The 21,857-nt window shown below is 46.3% G+C and overlaps 1 protein-coding gene across 1 annotated transcript in view; it reads right to left on the bottom strand.

Annotated features, from left to right (window-relative positions):
- Nucleotides 1-398: 398 nt before the first annotated feature.
- LOC121537846 (caM kinase-like vesicle-associated protein) overlaps nt 399-21,857 on the bottom strand; it is a 54,346-nt gene continuing 32,887 nt past the window's right edge. Inside the window, exons 10-13 of the mRNA XM_045218185.1 lie at nt 17,564-17,656; nt 15,905-17,369; nt 11,798-11,885; nt 399-622 (exon numbers count right to left, since the gene is read on the bottom strand). Of these exons, the coding sequence (XP_045074120.1) occupies nt 15,906-17,369; nt 17,564-17,656 (1,557 nt within the window). The 3' untranslated portion in view covers nt 399-622; nt 11,798-11,885; nt 15,905. The remainder of the gene's footprint in view (nt 623-11,797; nt 11,886-15,904; nt 17,370-17,563; nt 17,657-21,857) is intronic.

Genomic DNA, 21,857 nt, shown 5'->3' with positions numbered 1-21,857 from the left:
CCGGTCGCGGCCGGCTGCGACAGAGCCTGGATTTGAACCAGGATCTCTAGTGGCACAGTTAGCACTGCGATGCAGTGCCTTAGACCACTGCGCCACTCAGGAGTACACTTGTCATTTTGAATAAATGTTAACATGTTTATTGGTTTTCCTGTATCTGTGCACGAGCGTTTAAAACACAGACCATTGTAGAAAATAAGTCATTCCCAAGTGAGGGACAATCTCAAGGAGATTAGCCTCCAACATTCATAAGCTTGTTCAGTTCATGAGGGCAAATGTAGTCATGACAACCACAGTTGGTTTTTGACAGGACAGGAGTTTACAGGTTTTTGTTCCAGCCCTTCACTAAACACCTCATTCAACTAATTGTGGTCTAAATTGAAGACTTGCACACAGAGCAATCCTCTGGGATAGAAATCACGTCTGTATTTTAGAATAAGCTTCATAAATTACAATGTCCTGACAAATCTGCATGATACACAAAAACATGGGGAATCTATTTCTATCTAACATTGTGATGTAGCACACTCCTGAATAATATCCTGGGATATGGTGATTTATCCTGGTGGCTGGGAGGTTCACAACAAGTTCATCTGCAGGGTGCCAGGGTGGGATGTCCTTCAATCTGGAACAAGGAGAGAGAAGAGGGCAGAAATGAACCTCACTGCTCAAATGTCAGTGCTGGTTCAAGTTGCTGAAACCACAACTGCCTTTATTAATGTGCAATCATTCTGTTAACAGTTGTGCATATTTTTATACCTGGTCAAGTTGTTGACAGTAAGAGTAGAATAACTTAGCCTCTAATTTTAACTAGTAACACCAACCCCAATGGAGCAACACAATAGGGGAAGGGAAATTGGCAAGAGAAAGTTAGCTAACGTTAGCTAGGTGAACAGATACTCCATGCATGCAGCTAGTTAGCAAAACAGACTCATCAACAGAATGCAGAAATTACTTGGCTGGCTAGTGTCGTAGTAAATATATTATGTTATAGCTTGGTCTGGCTAAAATTTTGTGCATGACCCATCTTGTGTTGGGCCTTCGGATTTAATACAATGGACAAAGACTTCTATCTTGTCGGCCTTGTCAGCAGGTGGCTAAGAACAACACCCACGCCATAGGTCTCTCAGTCCTTCCAACTCACGAGTTCTCCCATGACACACACAAACACAAACACACACACACACACACACATTATTACTGATAACACACGCACACACAAAATCCCCTCTTTCGCTGAACATTTTCCCAAAACACACACACACACACACACACATTATTACACACACACACATTATTACTGATAACACACGCACACACAAAATCCCTTCTTTTAGGCTGAACATCTGAAGACAGACAACCCGACTCAGAGCCAATGCAATGGAAGTGACCTCGACCAACTCATCAGGACCAATCAGAAGATCAGAACTCCTAGAATCAACCTACTTTATTTTATTGTATAAAATGTCAGCACACAATGTTTAGGGCGCGCTCTCAGATATCTCCCCTACGAGATTGACGAACGGGTCCGTGCACGCTATTTACAGATATCTTTACCTCTGAATAAACTGCCTCATATTATACAATTATCCACCGTGTCCGAAAGTCTCTACTTGGTCTCCGTTCTCCAGTAAACTTGTTTTATCAACAAAACTTGGTAGCAGAGGGTGGTTTTCTAACTCTGAATTCGGTCCATAAAAGTTGATAGAGACAGGAGACAAGTAAGAGACGGATCTGAAAGGACGGGTGACCTGTCCGCAGGAGCAGCCGGGAATCCAGCTCGCCTCAGGAAACTGATCTAGACGGCCGTCAATACAAAGGTAAGCAGAACCTGTTAAAACAAAATCTGCATATTGTATTGTAGGATAAACCCAAATTATGATCAGTAGTACTGGGCGTGAGTATGGATTACTGTGAAATTTATAACATATCTATTATGACTCAAAAGGCACATGTGTAAAGATATCTGAAATCTTAGGCTTTTTACTGTTGAAATGTGACTCTCTAGAGAGGAGTCTAGTTACAGTGGTTCACAAGAGAAGGACCGACTTTTATTTTCTGTTGAAATGTGATTCTCTAGTGAGGAGTCTATTTACAGAGGTTTGGTTCACTAGAAATGGACCCTTTTATTTTTACTGTTGAAATGTGACTCTCTAGGGGAGGAGTCTAGTTACAGAGGTTGAGGTTCACGAGAGACGGACCCTTTTATTTTTTGCTGTTGATATCTGAAATCTTAGGTTTTTACTGTTGAAATGTGACTCTAAGAGAAGAAGTCTAGTTACAGTGGTTTTATTTCCTGTTGAAATGCGGCTTTCTAGTGAGAAGCCTATTACAGTTTTTGGTTCACAAGCGATGGACCCTTTTATTTGATCCACAAGAGAAGGATCTGGTGACTTGATAAAAAGATTCAGATAGTCGGGTTGAGTTAATTCCGTGAGAATCCAAGTCCAGAAAAGGTTCTCCCGACTAGACGCCAGTTGAATGGTTTAAACGACTGGGGAGTCTCCTTGAGGAGAATCAAAAAATATATAATAAAAATACAAGTTCAGATAGTCGGGCAATTTGGTTGACGTGGCACTCAACTATATGTACTGTGAGGAACTTAAACTGAATTCGTGTGTTGATGCTGATATGTAATGAAAAATGTAATTGTTGAAATGATAACCTGAATGTTGTGTAAGATTGGCCGTTTCATGAGACTAACTAGTTGATAACTTTTAAGAGGACCACCGAGTCCTATTTTGCCTGTTATGTAGCCGCTGCGCTAAAAGCTGACTTGAACTTTTTCCCTCTTGCGGTGTTGGTATTTCAATAATTCCTAGAATTAGATTGATAATTGTTTTGGAAGCGCTCGAGTTTGCTAATATATTCTTCCAAAAGGGCGATTCTGATACCTTTTGGGAAAATATATAATAATTCGAATAATTGAAAAACAATAATAACTTTTGCTAAATAATTCCTAAAATTAAATTGATAATTATTTTGGGAGCGCTTGAGTTTGTTAATATATTGTTCCAAAAGGGCGATTCTGATACCTTTTGGGAAAATATATAATAACTCGAATACCTGAAAAACAATAATAACTTTTGCAAAATAATTCCCAAAATTAAAATTGATAATTATTTTGGGAGCGCTCGAGTTTGCTAATATATTGTTCCAAAAGGGCGATTCTGATACCTTTTGGGAAAATATATAATAACTCGAATACCTGAAAAACAATAATAACTTTTGCTAAATAAATCCCTAGAATTAGATTGATAATTATTTTAGGAGCGCTTGGGTTTGTTAATGTATTCTTCCAAAAGGGCGATTCTGATACCTTTTGGGGAAAGTATATAATAGCTCGAGTACCTGAAAGACAATAATAACTTTTGCAAAATAATTCATGGGATTAAATTGATGATTGTTTTGGGAGCGCTCGGGTTTGTTAATATATTGTTCCAAAAGGGCGGTTCTGATACCTTTTGGGAAAATATATAATAATTCGAATAATTGAAAAACAATAATACCTTTTGCAAAATAATTCCTAATAATAAAGCATTGAACATTTTTTGTGTACGAGGGTGGGACATCAGAGATAAATCTCAGTCAGCGCCAAGAATACATTGCTGGATTCGGCCAGTGACGGCTAAGAGCACCAAGATAGTCTAATAAACTGTATAACCATGGCAACCACTACCGTCCCAAAACTCAAATTTAATGAATATCTAGATCAAAGAATACAGGATAGAGCGGGAGGGAAAGAACAGTATAAGACAGTAAAGAAAGTGTGGGAGGGAGTGAAACTCAAATGGACACAGGCAGGTTACTTTAGCGGGGGTGCCCCGTCTAAAGGGCAACTCACCTTTATGAAGAAAGGACTAGAGGTGGCAGTTGAGAAAGCCGAGGAAGAGCTGAGAATAGGGACATGGGCAATAGTGGAGAGCAGGAGGGTGCAACCAAAGAAAACAGATACGATGTGTGTGGCCACTGAAGCAGCTTCCCCAGAGGCCAGTGCCAGCACCACTCCTGGCCCCACCTCACTATACAGCCTAACAGGCACCATGACTTTGGCCCACAACCACGACCATGGCCTCAGCAGGGCACCCATTAGGTCCTCCAAAAGGAGGGAACTACCTGTGTTACAATTGTGGAGGAGCTGGACATTTTAGGCGTGATTGTAAGGAATACCCACAATTTAACCATCAACCCCAATGGAGGGGAAGAGGCAGAGGTACACCACAATGGAGAGGTAGAGGAAGGGGAGGACCCCCACAATACCAGACTCAATGGAGACGGCCAAGGCCACAAGGTAATGGGGGGGCCTGTTACAATTGTCATCGATATGGCCACTCTGTCAGATGGTGTCCATTACCACCTAGTCCGCAACAGCAACACTGGCTGGCAAACAGGGGTAGAGGTTATGCCTTCAGATCAAGAGGAGGCCCAAGACCGATGTACCAGCCACATGCTGCCCTACCAGCATATAACCACCCACAACAAGACCCAAACCAACAGCCTAACCAGCAGCCAGCTCCTACCTTCCAGGGCATGTCAGACGAATATCCTCCCTGGCCCTGAAGCTGCCCACCACCACAGAACGGGAATGGGGGTCAGCATTTTCCACTCCACACTGAACCAACTGTCATGTGTGAAGTGGAGGGAGTTACCCACCAATTTTTGGTAGATACAGGATGTACGTACTCTGCCATAAGATCTCGTCAACCACTCTCTTCGGAATCAATACAGGTGGTGGGGGTATCAGGAACACCCAAGCACAAAACAAGACCATACCATTGCTCTTCCAATGGGGCCCTTCCAATTTGAAGCATCAATTCCTATATTGTCCCAACTGTCCAATCAACCTATTAGGAAGGGACCTATTGTGCAAACTGAAATGTTCAATCTACCTTACCGAAAAGGGTGTGGAGGTTTCCATTGATCCCATTACCTCCACACCAGTTCATCCAGTTAGGGTGCTGATGCTACCCATCATCCCAACCCCAGTGCTCTCCCTGACCCAAGAAATATACTGGTTGAAGTGCATCGAATCCGGCCAAGGAACCCCTGAGGTTCAATTCAAGTTCAACCAGCTGAGACAACTCATTTACACATTTCACCCATACAAGACTCCTCAAGCTGAAATCCACTGTACACTTAATGTGACTGATAATGATGTCAACCCATATACCGATGACTGGGATGAAAACATGATGCACCTGACACCAACAATCAGATGTTGTACCATAGTGTGTGGACAGGAAGGAGTGGCTGCTCCGGTTATCCTACCTTCCCATTTGAAATCCTGGTACCTACTGGGCGAAGAATCTGCTCCCCATGTTACACTGGCAGTTGGAAACGGTTTTGAAGCAAGGAGCCTTGGGCCTATGATCAGAAGAGCATCCAAACTCCAGTGGGAAACCACCCAAACTCCAGGAATAACCAAAGCCACCACTGAGAACATGTGGAGGTTTATGACAGTTGACACAGAGGAACATTGCCTTCCTGAACGTTTGACTCTCCCAAGACACCATGGTAAACCTTACACAGACCACCCCTCATCACAAGCACTGCTTTCCACCATTGATGAAGGCATATGGACACACACCCCATTTGATGTTGGACAACTACAGGTGGCACCAGTCACCATCACCTTACTCAACCCTGATCAAATTCCTATCTACCGAACACAGTACCGTCTGAAACCTGAACAGACCATGGGGATCAAACCAACCATAGATGGGTTGTTGGGAGCTCGTGTCATATATCGCACTGTGTCTCCATGGAACACACCAATCTTACCAGTCTTGAAAACAGGAGGTGAAACATACCGGATGGTACAAGACTTCCGAGCAGTGAACGACGTCACTGCACCCATTGACCTACCTGTCCCTGACCCTCACATTACACTGAGTAATCTCTCACCAAAACACCAATACTTCACCGTTGTGGATCTGGCTAATGCCTTCTTCAGCATTCCACTGGATGAGGCTTCACAGCCTCTCTTTGCCTTCACATATGAACATCAACAGTATACGTATTCGGTTCTTCCACAGGGTTACAGGTGTTCTCCCGGAATCTTCAATCATATCCTAAAGACACACCTGGCTGAATTGAAAATCCCTGAAGGAGTGATACTCATCCAATATGTAGATGACCTTCTGCTGGGGGCTCCCACATCTGATCTCTGTCTACAAATGACAAAAACCCTACTTGACTTCTTGGCTGTCAAAGGCTACAAGGTCAAAATGAGCAAAGTCCAGTCCTGTCGCAGAACTGTCCTTTTCCTTGGCAGAGAAATCTCAGGAGAAGGTGCTGGTCTCTCGAAATCCCACCGAGATTCCATACTCCATCATCCACGTCCCACCACAGTGTCAGGCATGTTGTCCTTCCTGGGGTTGACAGGGTACAGCCGTACCCACATCCCTGACTACACATCCAGGACTGAACCACTGAGAGAAATAGTGAGAGAAGCAGGACCAAGAAACTTACACTCCTCACTTACCTGGACACCTGAAGCATCAACAGCGTTTGCTCTCCTAAAAACCGATCTCTCGGTGGCAGCAGCTCTGACAGCACCCGACTACAAAAACAAATTTCATCTTGATGTTTCTGAAAAGGAGGGGTTCACTTCTTCCATCCTTTTTCAGAAACAAGAGGGGGAGAGAAGAGTACTGATGTATCATTCCTCTAAGTTGGACCATATTGAAGCAGGTCAGACAACATGTTCCAGGTACGTGGCTGCAGTGGCAAAAGCTATTGAAAAAACCGCCCACCTGGTAATGTGCCACAAATTGGAAATCCATACGCATCATGGGGTTGCAGCATATCTGATGAGCAAGGAATTCACGTTCAGCGCTGAAAGAAAGAACAAAATCCAGAATAAATGCACCCAATCACACATTACTTTTGTCAACACCGACAAAAACATGGCAGACGCACTCAATGCAGAAGAAGGGTTGGCACACTCCTGCGAAGAGAGGGCGGCACAGGAACTGAAACTGCGACCAGACTTGGGAAACGAACCCCTTACCAATCCTGATCTATGGTTGTACACCGATGGATGCTGCTATAGAGGAGAAGAAGGGAACATAGCAGCATATGCAGTGGTACAGCAGCTTCCAGACGGGTCACACGTGACCCTGGAATCAGACATCATCCCACAACCTGCCTCAGCCCAACTAGCTGAGATCATTGGTTTGACTCAAGCCCTGGAAAAGGCTGAAGGAAAGACTGTGAACATCTACACTGACTCAGCATATGCTCATGGAGCAGTCCATACAGATGGACCACAATGGGTCAGACGTAACTTCACCACAACAGGAAACCTTCCGATCAAACACAAGGCACAAATGGAGAGACTGATAAAAGCAGTCTCACTACCTGAGCAGGTGGCCATCATGAAGTGCAAAGGACATCAGCAACTCAAGAACAAAGTCAGCGAGGGAAATGACGCAGCTGACAAAGCAGCCAAGAAAGCTGGGGGGCTACACTCCAAGACAGATGGTGCTGCAGACTCAACCAGCTAGAACAGAACTCACAGACCAACACATAAAGGAACTACAATTCACAGCGGGCCCGTATGAGCACTCGGTATGGGGACAGATGGGAGCCACCAAAGGACCTGATGAACTTTGGAGATGCCATGACGGCAGGTTGGTGGCCCCAGCTAATCTCTGTCCCGAGCTGATACGTGAGGCTCATGGGCCCCACCCATGAAGGGAAACTCAAAACTTTACAGAAGGTTTCCCATATTTGGTGGCACCCACACATTAAGGACATGACAGACTTGTTTTGTGATGAGTGCAGCATTTGTGGCAGCCACAACCCAAAGAAACCTTTCCAAACACCCATGGGTTCATACCCAGTACCTAATGCATGTTTTCAGGACATTAGCATAGATTACACTGACATGGGGGCTGATAATGTAACTAATGGGAAAAGGTACTTATTGGTAATGGTAGATCGATTCTCCAAATGGGTTGAGGCAATACCAACAGCACGTGAGGATGCTAGGTCAGTTATTAAGTGGCTGCAGACTGAACTCATACCAAGGTATGGGGTTCCAAGACAAATTCGATCCGACAACGGGTCCCATTTCAGTAACCAACACCTGAGACAGGTGGAGGAGAGGTTCGGCATTGTGCACAAGTTTGGGTCTGTGTACCGGCCGCAATCTCAGGGCCTCGTGGAACGCGCCAATCAAACTTTGAAGGCTAAGATAGCCAAGGTATGTGCAGGTTCAAAGTTGACGTGGGTTGAAGCTCTGCCCCTGGCGTTGATGGCCATGAGAGCCTCTCCAGGAGCAGGCACCCATCTCTCTCCACATGAGATTATGACTGGTAGAGTCATGCCTGGTCCACCAAGGGAGGGAGGTCATATGCCCGCCCTTGATGTACAACAAATTGTAATGTCTGAATATGTGAGAAAACTAACGGAACTCTCTGCAGCTCTCTCCAAACAGATTCACAAGGTCCAAGAGGGGGAGCTGACGGGAGATCCGGCGCTGCTGAAGGTAAAAGTTGGCGACTGGGTAAGGATCAAGGTTCACAAGAGAAAGTGGCAAGATCCCAGGTGGACTGGACCGTACTGAAGTGAAGGAGGTTACTTCACACTCAGTCCAGGTCAAAGGTAAATCAGGCGCACCTTGGCACCACTTGACACATTGTACACCAGCACCAACTCCTTCCAGAACCCTGACTGAAGTCAGAAGTGATTTAATCACATTAAATTCGGATCAAATTCTTGACACCAACACTATCTGAATATGTGGAGGAGACTCCCATCTTCAGATACTGGAGGGGGAAAGACAGAGGAGGGACAGACCACCATGGGAGAGACTGGGGTGCTCTGCTCCACTCCTTGTTTTGCTGATTGTAACTATTGGGGTTACTCTAGGAATCATACTCTGGTCAGTACAGCACATGACACTGACACCCATTACACCCACTAGTAAACCTAACGACACATTCAATGCCACAACCATACGTCCGACCAACCTGCACTCCGACACATTGAGCCCAGATCAGAATGTAAGCCACAGCCACCACGTAAATAAACGACAAGTTGTCTCTAACACCCTTTCCTGTGGGCCCAGACAATTGTATAGAAGCACCACATTATGTATACCCTTTAATGTTACCACTACTGCGACAGTGCCGTGGGTAGACTTCAGAGACCTTTCCTACTACCGTGACTGGGACTGGTATATGACAGTGGGGGACACCCATAGCGATTGGACTTGGACAAACTTGGTATGTGAGACTAATTATGACTGGTCCAGTTGCACCTCTACTACATTAGGAAAACAATGGAGGAAACTCTTGACTTTGACAAAAAGCTCTAAAGGACTCAAATTTACTATCTATCCTGGTATTGCATTAGGCTGCCAGGACTTTAGACTTGCTCCTTATGTAAGCTGTACCACTGCACCAGTCTATTGGAAGGTTCGAATTTGTCATATTAATAACACAAAAGCACAGGCTATTAATGAAAATGGTAATAAGAATAATTCTATTATTTTACTTACCACTCCACCTACTTTGGATGATGTAATCCTGACCGCTACAGGTGTCTCCGGCCTTTCTAACAACTGGCTCTTGTTGACTGAGGAAGCGGCAAAGGTGACTCATCAGAGTTGTGTGGTTTGTATGGGGGCACGGCCATTGCTTCGCATTATCCCTGCCGCCATTACGCCAGAATGCTTCCTGTCTGTCATGAAACATGACAACCCTTCCGCCAATTGTACACTATGGGACGTAGTTCATCCCTTGGTTACTAAAGCAACTAAGAAACCAATTTTTTCCTATCAGGTGGCTAGAGCTAACTTTACCTGTGTTAATCTCACGAAAGGTCTACCATTGTTGGGTATGGTACCTGTTGGATGGTGTCGGTTTATCTATACGCCTAATGCTGAGTTTAAACCTGTTTCCAGGGCTGATGTCTGGTGGTGGTGTGGAGGCGTTCATCTGTTTGATGGACTGCCTGGAAATGCCACAGGCACCTGTGCACTAGTCTCTCTTTTGCTACCAATTTCTGTGTATCCAACAGGTGTTCAGGAGCTGGTGACCCATGTGTCTGACTTAAATCCTACCAGGACCAGGCGCGCTGTGGGCCCTACTCATGGGGACCCAACCTACATTGATGCAATTGGGGTCCCTAGGGGGTACCAGATGAGTATAAATTGATTGACCAAGTAGCCGAGGTTTTGAATCTTCATTTTGCTGGTGGTGCACAATTAATAAAAATGTTGACAGAATCAATTATGTCCATTTTAATGTTCAAAAATTAGGCAATTGGACACAACAAGGTTTTGAGGCGGTGCATGGCCAGTTGGCTGCGACCTCTCTCATGGCTTTCCAAAATCGTATTGCTGTCGACATGCTCCTGGCTGAAAAAGGAGGAGTATGTGCTATGTTTGGTGAACAATGTTGTACCTTTATTCCCAACAATACAGCCACAGATGGCAGCTTGACTGTCGCCCTGGAAGGGTTTCACGAACTCTTAATGGCAAAATGAAGAGTCACTCAGGGGTGGATACTTCAATGTGGGACTCTTGGATGGATGCGTTTGGTAAATATAAACGCTTGTTTCTTCTATACTTGTATCCATCTCTGTTTTTGCGGCAATTCTAGTGCTTTGTGGATGCTGTTGCATTCCATGCATACGGACGCTGACAACCAGGATTATAACCACCGCTATTGATCCACATCCTGCAGATAACGGTCAGATGTTTCCTTTGCTTGCTATTGACGATGCTGACCAAGGATATCTGGATGATGAATAGCATCTAAGCTTTTGTCACGTCTCTTGTGAGACGTGAAGAGGGGGAATGTAAAACTTTATCTTCTGATAAAGTTTTCCCTATTTTGCCAAATTGCAGCATTTAAGCTTTATGTCACGTCTCTTGTGAGACGTGAAGAGGGGGGAATGTAAAACTTTATCTTCTGATAAAGTTTTCCCTATTTTGCCAATTACACTGTTAGCTTGTGTCACGTCTTAAGTTTTCCTTCTTTACTGTTACTTGGTCACGTCTCTGGGGAGACGTGAAGAGAGGGATTTGTCGTAGTAAATATATTATGTTATAGCTTGGTCTGGCTAAAATTTTGTGCATGACCCATCTTGTGTTGGGCCTTCGGATTTAATACAATGGACAAAGACTTCTATCTTGTCGGCCTTGTCAGCAGGTGGCTAAGAACAACACCCACGCCATAGGTCTCTCAGTCCTTCCAACTCACGAGTTCTCCCATGACACACACAAACACAAACACACACACACACACACACATTATTACTGATAACACACGCACACACAAAATCCCCTCTTTCGGCTGAACATTTTCCCAAAACACACACACACACACACACACATTATTACACACACACACATTATTACTGATAACACACGCACACACAAAATCCCTTCTTTTAGGCTGAACATCTGAAGACAGACAACCCGACTCAGAGCCAATGCAATGGAAGTGACCTCGACCAACTCATCAGGACCAATCAGAAGATCAGAACTCCTAGAATCAACCTACTTTATTTTATTGTATAAAATGTCAGCACACAATGTTTAGGGCGCGCTCTCAGATATCTCCCTACGAGATTGACGAACGGGTCCGTGCACGCTATTTACAGATATCTTTACCTCTGAATAAACTGCCTCATATTATACAATTATCCACCGTGTCCGAAAGTCTCTACTTGGTCTCCGTTCTCCAGTAAACTTGTTTTATCAACACTAGCAAGCCTAGATTGAACAGAACACAGTTGGCTGCATTTCCTACGTTTTTCATCAGATGTTGTTAAAATGTCTTACCTCTGAACGAGTCGGGCAGGACTGTTTTCTCCTTCCAAGCCAATGCAATGCAATGAAGTGAAACGCGATCAGGTGCCCACTTTAGTCACTGAAATACAAATGGGGGAAAACTATTTGCTACATGTCTTTAGCTGGGTAGCAAGTTACCAATTTATGATTTAAAAACTCCCCGGGTCTTCACAATTGACACATTGCTGAATCTACGATTTAGTTAGTTGTTCATCTCTAAACAGCCGATAAACAGGATGAGATCGCCTGCTAGCTAGCTATCGCGTCCAACATTTAAACATACTTTTTTTTAAATTGTATTTTTATATATATTTACATTTCGTGAAGTGATTCCTTATTCTTCTGCAAAATGTTATCCCAAGCGAGTACTTCTGTCCGCCATTAATTCAGACATTAAATAATCAATGCACCGCATGGTGTTATAGGATTGGGATATGCCCATTTTGACGCTGTATCGCATTAGCGGAAACCAAGACTGTTCTCAGGGCAGGTCTGCCGGTTTTGACTCGCAGAAGTGACTTAGATTTTAGATTTTAGTCATTTAGCAGACGCTCTTATCCAGAGCGACTTACAGTTAGTGAATACATTATTATTATTTTTTTTATACTGGCCCCCCGTGGGAATCGAACCCACAACCCTGGTGTTGCAAACACCATGCTCTATCAACTGAGCTACATCCCTGCCGGCCATTCCCTCCCCTACCCTGGACGACGCTGGGCCAATTGTGCGCCGCCCATGAGTCTCCCGGTCGCGGCCGGCTGCGACAGAGCCTGGATTCGAACCAGGATCTCTAGTGGCACAGTTAGCACTGCGATGCGACGCCTTAGACCACTGCGCCACTTGGGAGAATTTACGCAGCAGGTTAGGAGAATTAACGTGGCAGGTTTTATGGTGACAGGTTAGGGGAATTAAGTTAAGGTTAGGGAAAGGGTTAGAGTTATGCCTCGATCAGACCGACAGTGTAATTTGCGTTGTGGTACACCAGAAGTGCATTCATTTTCAATGGAAAGCTGTTTTTGCCTTGCAGCATTGCGTTGCAGAGGCAGTTGCAGTGCGTTCTGTGTTCGTGTGGTGCATACGTTGAATGTATGCATCAGATTGTATGTGTAGATTTGACAGAAATAGTAGCAAAAGGTGAATGTCAAACTTTTGTTCTACACATATTCACCAAAAAAATGTGGGATTACATAATGAAAAAAGTTTGACTGCAGTTATTATTACACAGCATGGTTGCAATGACGCTGTCGGTCTGATCGAGGCGTTAGCTAAAATGCAAAAATGGTTCCTCGATGAGACTCAATCTAGCCGCACCAGGCCTGCCCTGAGAACAGTCTTGGTTTCCACAAATGCGTTGCTGCAATTTTGACATCCTGCCTAGAAATTCTGCCTCAAAAGGCAGGATTCTTATTATTGCCATGTGATGTCTTGTTAAACCATCAATACGGTGCTAAATTCACCTGCACAGCTCATCTCAATTGCAACCATTATTGGCCACCTCATTACCGCTCCCTAAAAGATGACGTCGGTGTCTGGACTCATTTCATTGGGAGGTACCCGGGACGACGAACAGTTCTCATTTGGTTGAGTGTCAAAGACTACTGGGCAGAGGCTTATGGAGAGGGAGGGGCCAGGAGTCGAGGCCACCAGACCAATGGAAGATGAGAGCAGAGACTCAGATGAAGGAAGGATGGTGGAGGCGGATGTGGAAAATGAATCGGATGGCGGTGGAAGTAAGGAAGAATGGACCTCTGTCCAAAAGAACGGGAAAAAGAAGCAAAAGTTGGGATGGGAAAGAAGACTCCTAGTCTGGTCTAGTCATCTGACCTCTAGACATCTGTCTAGTCCTGGTGTCTGGTCTAGTCCTCTGACCTCTAGACATCTGTCTAGTCCTGGTGTCTGGTCTAGTCATCTGACCTCTAGACATCTGTCTAGTCCTGGTGTCTGGTCTAGTCATCTGACCTCTAGACATCTGTCTAGTCCTGGTGTCTGGTCTAGTCATCTGACCTCTAGACATCTGTCTAGTCCTGGTGTCTGGTCTAGTCCTCTGACCTCTAGACATCTGTCTAGTCCTGGTGTCTGGTGGGAGTATTCTGTTTCTGGGAGAATTGGGGCCTGAATCTGTTGGAAGAACCAATATGGTGGAGAGAGGTGTGGGTAAAGTGGAGTCGGTGAGGGTCATGAGAAGTAGGCTGATCTTGATTTTTTGTGTTTCTGCTGAACAGAGGAAGCGTCTGTTGGGTATCAGGCGAATTGATGACCTGATGCTGTATCATGCTTTAAGCTAAGGAGAAGAGCACCTGTCAAGGGACTAATTGCTGGAGTATCAGAGGAAGTGGGCATTGAGGAGCTGAAGAGTATTCCTGGAGTGGAGCTTGTCTATTCTTGTGTTTTTTGATGTGGAGTCCCTCCCGACCCGAGTGAAGCGGGGGTTTGTATACTTTACTGTAAGAACTGTTATTTCCAGGCCGTTGCAGTGTGAACGGTGTAGAGTGTTTGGACATTTAGAGTGTCTGCAGGCGGAGGAATCCCAGATGGAGAAGTTGTGGAAAAGAAAGTTGTGGTGTATGTTATGAAGAAGCTGTGACGTGTTGCAACCCTGGTGGAAAGCATGAAGCTACATCTTTGAATGAGGGCGAAAGAGAACGAGGTTGCCAAAGTCAGGGCCGTCCAGAACATTTCATATGCAGAGGTTGTCGAAAGGGTGGAGGAAATGAAAGGTACTCTTGAGGATTCCATGGTGTTGGGAAGGCCTTCAATGCAGTTGGCTTCCCTCCAGCAGGATCCAGGGATGTTACGTGTAAAGAAAGTGGACTGGAGAGAAAGTCCAGGAAGATGGACATTATTGTGGATGCGGCAGAGCGGTTCCTGGGATTAAAAGATTTCTCAGGGAATGAGTTACATGAGGCGCTGTCATGAGCAGTGATACCCTCTAATGCCCCAGAGGCTGGGGAGGGAGCTATGGAAGATTGAACAAATGAGGGAGTAGGATTTGTGAAGTTATTTTTGTTGTGTTTTAGGTTGTGTTATTAAGCTATATAAAACGACCTAGGCCTGGCGTTTGAGTGAGCGAGAGAGAATATTTTATTTTGATAGCAAGCCCTGATCGCAATGACTCGACTGCCCCCACATGGAGAGAAAGAGAATTGCTCATTTTCAAGCACTCATGAGTAAGGTTGCAAAATTCTGTGAACTTTCAATAAATTCCTTGGTTTTCCAGAAATCCTGGTTGGAGGATTCCGGATTTCCTTCTTATTCCCCCCTGATTCCGGGAATCCTCCAATTGGGATTTCTGGAAAATCAGGGAATTTATTGAAAGTTCCTGGAATTTTGCAATCCTACTCACAAGGCTCATTGGATTTTCCTGACGCATCAAAAAACTCTGTGACGATCAAGTTAAGATCCGACATCTGTACATCAACATAAATGGTAGCGTAGATCTGTCCTGATACAACGGGATGCCTGAGGTAATGAGCAGCATTCGTTCCGGAGCTTTGGACAAATCTTTCGCAGGTGTTAGCATCTTTCACATTTCGTAAGGGGAGGGTACATTTGACCCATACACTTGCCCGTAACTTGCAAAGAGAGAGAATGGATCTCTTTGTTCCGGTTCTGTTCTCTTAACACTTATGGACCCAGAATTTCATAGAGCATCTGTCCAATTACGCAATACTTTAGTTCTCTGAGATTACTGCACTATGAGAGACTGAAGATTTAGTTGTCTGAGATTACTGCGCTATGAGCGACTGAAGATTTAGTTGCAGAGATTACTGCACTATGAGAGACTGAATCACCTCTATTGAGTTTTAGAAACAGGGGTGGGCTCAATTCCATTTAAATCCAATCAATACAGGAGATTAATTTCAATTAAATTAATTTCTGATTCTTCAATTTAATTGAACAATCTCGATCTCATGTTTCTGGTGGAGTACTAGTGCGTCTAGTATGAACGCTGGTTCATATCTAAAACCCATCTGTTGCTCTATTACAATAGCCACTGACACGCTCCTTAGAATGAAGCAATGTATTAGACATGCATTCTAGAATCGAAGAGGTGTTCTAGTGTGGATATTGGAATGTCATAACAACCATCCTGCCCACCTCATAGGCCCTTCCCTGGCCTCGGGGATGGGGATTGGCTAGAATGGACTGCTCCCCTCTGTCCGTCTCTCTCCTCGTGCTCACCGATTGGCTGACCAGGGGAGTTGGTGGGCGGGGAAGGAGGCGGGTAGGAGGGAGGGGGGATGGTGAGGTGGGGGAGGGAGGGGAGAGGGGGTCTGGGGGAGGTGGGGAGGGGTGGGGGTGTAGCAGTGGAGGTGAGGGAGGAAGAGGTAGGGGAGTGAGATGGTTGGTGTTGGGAGGAGCGGGGGCGTGAGGAGGGGGAGGTGTGTGCGCTGCGGGGGGCGCGGGGGGGTTCGGGAGGCGGGGGGCAGTCACTGATCTGTTCCAGGAGAGAGGGCATGTCCCCCTCGATCTTCTCCAGCACCGCCGCCATTTGCTTCTCGATCTGTTCGATCACGCTGTCCATCTGCCAGTCAGCGTGACCTCTGACCCCAACACCTCCGTGCTCCAGTCCCCCGTACAGCCCTCCTCCACCCCCACTGCCGTACAGAGAGGAGTAGTAGGAACCCCCGTACCCCCCCAGCTCCACCTCCGGGCCGTATGTGGTGGTGTGTCGGCCTAGACCAGGAGAGCTTCCCAGGGACCCTATGGTGTAACTGCAGCCCCCCTCGGACGGTTTGGGTGCCCCCCTGGACATGCTGAACTCTACACTGTGCCTGTCTGCCCTCCGGTCTCTACTGATGGGGCTCGCGTCACATCTTAGCCCTATCCCAGTTCTTACTGCTGATCCTAGCCCTGTTCCAAATATCCCTGACCCTGACCCTGCTCCAAATGTACCTGCCCCTCCCCTTCCCCCTCCCATCTCAATCCCAGTTCCGACCCCCGTGGACACCACTCCTACCCCCACTCCCCCCCCTCCAGCAGGCCTCTCTGCCACAGCCTCAGGGAGCTGGGTCTGACACCAGCTCCTATCATCCATCTCCTGCTTCTTCTCCTCTACCGGAACCTGCACTGCCGGCCTCCTGCCAGCAGGTGGGGCTATGGCTGCAGCAGCAGTAGTTGTAGTAGTAGTAGTAGCAGCAGGTCCTGGGCCCGTGTTGTGGAGTTGGGCGTCCATCTTGCATCGTTGGGTCGTTGGAGTCTCAGGAGTGACGGAGGTTGGTTGCTTCTTCTCTGCGTTGCTAGGTGACGATGATGCTGCTGTGTCGTGGTCAGAGACAGAGACGTGGTCCCGGGGCTTGGTGAGGTCAGGGGTTACGATGGGGGAAGGAGGTGTTTTGGTCTCTGGGGTTGTTTTGGTTTGACCCAATGCAGCGGCCATGTTGCCTATCGTCTTCTTCACGGCTGGCTTCTTCGGCTCGTCCCCCGGAGGTTTGGAGCTGGCATTAGTTCGGCTGGGAGGCTGGGAGAGCGGTTCATTGTTGGCGGAAGGACTCAAAGGGATCCTCCCCCCTCCTCCCCTCTCCTCCTCTCCCCCCCTCCTGACCCCTACTCCCCCGTTCCTCTCCTCACGGTCCGGATTGGTTTCAACCGTCACCTCTGGTGTCACCCCTCCTCCCTCGCTCTCCACTACTCCTCCTTTTCCCCGCTCACTCTGCCCTCCTCCCCCCTGGTCCTCCCCCCTCCTTCCCCCTGCCCTCCTCCCCCCTGGTCCTCCCCCCTTCCTCCCCCCTGCCCTCCTCCCCCCTGGTCCTCCCCCCTTCCTCCCCCCTGCCCTCCTGCCTCTGCTTCGGCTACAGCAGCCTCAGACGCACGAAGACGCTGCATGAAGGTGGTGACTCTGATCGCTTTCTGTGAGAGAGAGAGAGACAACGGGGGAGAGAGAGAGAGACAACGGGGGAGAGAGAGAGGGGGAAACATTGGTAGGAGGGAGGGAGGGTGACCGGGGAGGGGGGAGGGGGGAGAGAAAGATGTAATCAGACAATACATCCCAGAACTGTCCTGTACCTTCACATCTTTACACATTTTTGGGGGAGAAACTGTATGTCTAAGACCAAATATTTAGCAGTGAAGCAGTAATGAACACTGCAGACACTTTCTCAAACGTTTTGACTGTGTTTGATTGTGTGTGTGATTGTGTGTGTGATTGTGTGTGTGATTGTGTGTGTGATTGTGTGTGTGATTGTGTGTGTGATTGTGTGTTTGATTGTGTGTGTGATTGTGTGTGTGATTGTGTGTGTGATTGTGTGTGTGATTGTGTGTTTGATTGTGTGTGTGATTGTGTGTGTGATTGTGTGTGTGATTGTGTGTGTGATTGTGTGTGTGATTGTGTGTTTGATTGTGTGTGTGATTGTGTGTGTGATTGTGTGTGTGATTGTGTGTGTGATTGTGTGTGTGATTGTGTGTGTGATTGTGTGTGTGATTGTGTGTTTGATTGTGTGTGTGATTGTGTGTGTGATTGTGTGTGTGATTGTGTGTGTGATTGTGTGTGTGATTGTGTGTTTGATTGTGTGTGTGATTGTGTGTGTGATTGTGTGTGTGATTGTGTGTGTGATTGTGTGTTTGATTGTGTGTGTGATTGTGTGTGTGATTGTGTGTTTGATTGTGTGTGTGATTGTGTGTGTGATTGTGTGTTTGATTGTGTGTGTGATTGTGTGTGTGATTGTGTGTGTGACTTCTTCCTCAATCTACGATGAGACTGAAGCGTCACATGCATGGGTCAATGAACCAGGAGCCACTACAGAGGAATGAGACAGGGCCGGATACTGCATCTCAATACTCAACTGTAGCTTCCTTCCTTTCCTCAGCTGCTTTCCTTGTCTAGCATTTGCTCACGTCGACAGATTTTCACCTTGTCGCTCTAAACCGGCGTCCTCCTTCACTTCATCTGACCCGGAGAGATCTGCATGGCCGTAATTACACTAGTATGTGGACACCCTTTCAAATGAGTGGATTCGGCTTATTTCAGCCACACCTGTTGCTGACAGGTGTATAAAATCGAGCACAGAGCCATGCAATCTCCATAGACAAACATTGGTAGTAGAATGGCCTTACTGAAGAGCTCAGTGACTATCAACGTGGCACCGTCATCGGATGTCACCTTTCCAAGTCAGTTCATCAAATTTCTGCCCTGCTAGAGCTGCCCCGGTCAACTATAAGTGCTGTTATTGTGAAGTGGAAATGTCTAGGAGCAACAACGGCTCAGCCGTGAAGTGGTAGGCCACACAAGCTCACAGAATGTGACCACCGAGTGCTGAAGCGCGTATGTCCTCGGTTGCAACACTCACTACCGAGTTCCAAACTGCCTCTGGAAGCAATGTCAGCACAAGGACTGTTCGTTGGGAGCTTCATGAAATGGGTTTCCATGGCCGAGCAGCCGCATACAAGCATAAGATCACCATGCGCAATGCCAAGCGTCGGCTGGAGTGGTGTAAAGCTCGCCGCCATTGGACTCTGGAGCAGTGGAAACGTGTTCTCTGGAGTGATGAATCACGCTTCACCATCTGGCAGTCCGACGGGCGAATCTGGATTTGGCGGATGCCAGGAGAACGCTACCTGCCCGAATGCATAGTAACAACTGTAACGTTTGGTGGAGGAGGAATAATGGTCTGGGGCTGTTTTTCATGGTTCGGCCTAGGCCCCTTAGTTCCAGTGAAGGGAAATCTTAACGCTACAGCATACAATGACATTCTAGATGATTCTGTGGTTCCAACTTTGTGGCAACAGTTTGGGATGAATAGGAACGCCGACTGCGAGCCAGGCCTAATTGCCCAACATCAGTGCCCGACCTCACTAATGCTCTTGTGGCTGAATGGAAGCAAGTCCCCGCAGCAATGTTCCAACATCTAGTGGAAAGCCTTCCCAGAAGAGTGGAGGCTGTTATAGCAGCAAAGGGGGGACCAACTCCATATTAATGCCTATGATTTTGGAATGAGATGAGCAGGTGTCCACATACTTTTGTAGTGTACATATGAGGACACCGAGGTCCAGACCTCAGTAATTTTTTCTAATTTGAAAAAATCTATAAAATAAATATACATTGAGTATACAAAACATTAAGAACACCTGCACTTTCTATGACATAGACTGACCAGGTGAAAGCTATGAGCCCTTATTGATGTCACTTGTTAAATTCACTTCAATCAGTGTAGATGAAGGGGAGGAGACAGATTAAAGAAGGATTTTTAAGCCTTGAGACAATTGAGACATGGATTGTGTATGTGTGCCATTCAGAGGGTGTATGGGCAAGACTAAATATTGAAGTGTCTTTGAACGGGGTATGGTAGTAGGTGCCAGACACACTGGTTCGAGTATGTCAAGAACTGCAACGCTGCTGAGTTTTTCACGCTCAACAGTTTCCCTTGTGTATCAAGAATTATCCACCACCAAAAGGAAATCCAGCCAACTTGACACAACTGTGGGAAGCATTGGAGTCAACATGGGCCAGCATCCCTGTGGAATGCTTTCGACACCTTGTAGAGCCCCGACGAATTTAGGTTCTGAGGGCAAATAGGGGGTATGAAACTCAATATTAGGAGGGTGTTCCTAATGTTTTGTACACTCAGTGTATATTTTGTACACAATAAAGAAAATAAATTACGGGTCAACGTCTAAATATTGTTTCAAACGTTGATGAAATCTCAGAACGCTTATATTCTTGATCTGACAGAGTTCTAATCGCGGCTGCCTCTTTGCGAACGACTGGAATCCTGACCAGTCGTGTGTTAGTTATGTTCTCCTGTCTCTGTGAATCCTGACCTGTGGTGTTATGTTCTCCTGAAACACAGAGAGAGAGAGAGAGAGAGAGAGAGAGAGAGAGAGAGAGAGAGAGAGAGAGAGAGAGAGAGAGAGAGAGAGAGAGAGAGAGAGAGAGAGAGAGAGAGACAGAGAGACAGAGAGACAGAGAGAGACAGAGAGAGACAGAGAGAGAGAGAGAGACAGAGAGAGAGAGAGAGAGAGAGAGAGAGAGACAGAGAGAGAGAGAGAGAGAGAGAGAGAGAGAGAGAGAGAGAGAGAGAGAGAGAGAGAGAGAGAGAGAGAGAGACAGAGAGAGAGAGAGAGAGAGAGAGAGACAGAGACAGAGACAGAGAGAGACTCTGCTGGACTGGTGAAAGTAAATCCCCTTAATAGTCTCCGGCCTTTCATCTAACCTGTGTTCCCTAGATCAGTGCAGATGTAGGAAAGGAAACAAGGAAAGGATGCAAGGAGAAGAAGTCACTTGAGATGCACCCGAAGAAGAGGAGCATGGCAGAGCGGATGGAACTCTTCTGGGATTGGCTGAGTGACGGTGGGCTGGATCAGAGTGGGAGGGGCTTAGGGAAGAGAGACTTCATCTCACCAATCAGACATGATCAACACATTTCCTCTCTCTGTTCCTCCCTCGGTTTCCCTCTCTATCTCTGTTCCCTCTCTGTTTCTCTCTCTCTCTGTTTCTTTCTTTCCCTCTCTGTTTCTCTCTCTCTCTGTTTCTTTCTTTCTCTCTCTGTTTCTCTCTCTCTGTTTCTCTCTCTCTCTGTTTCTCTTTCTCTGTTTCTTTCTTTCTCTCTCTCTCTGTTTCTCTCTCTCTGTTTCTCTCTCTCTCTGTTTCTCTCTCTCTCTGTTTCTCTCTCTGTTTCTCTCTCTCTCTGTTTCTCTCTCTCTCTGTTTCTCTCTCTCTCTGTTTCTCTCTCTCTCTGTTTCTCTCTCTCTCTCTCTCTCTCTCTCTCTCTCTCTCTCTCTCTCTCTCTCTCTCTCTCTCTCTCCGTTTCTTTCTCTCTGTTCTTCCTTCTGTTTCTCTCTCTCTGTTCCTCTCTCTGTTTCTCTCTCTCTCTGTTTCTCTCTCTCGGTTTCTCTCTCTCTATTTCTCTCTCTCTGTCTCTCTCTCTGTTTCTCTCTCTGTTTCTCTCTCCCTCTGTTTCTCTCTCTCTCTGTTTCTCTCTCTCTGTTTCTCTCCCTCTGTTTCTCTCTCTCTCTGTTTCTCTCTCTCTGTTTCTATCTCTCTGTTTCTCTCTCTGTTTCTCTCTCATGTTAACAGAAACAATCTGACGGTGTTCATCTGACTCCTAGGGATGCG

This window comes from Coregonus clupeaformis, unplaced genomic scaffold (genome assembly GCF_020615455.1).
Source record: "Coregonus clupeaformis isolate EN_2021a unplaced genomic scaffold, ASM2061545v1 scaf1424, whole genome shotgun sequence".
Taxonomy (NCBI): domain Eukaryota; kingdom Metazoa; phylum Chordata; class Actinopteri; order Salmoniformes; family Salmonidae; genus Coregonus; species Coregonus clupeaformis.
This window is presented reverse-complemented; position numbering and strand designations above follow the sequence as displayed.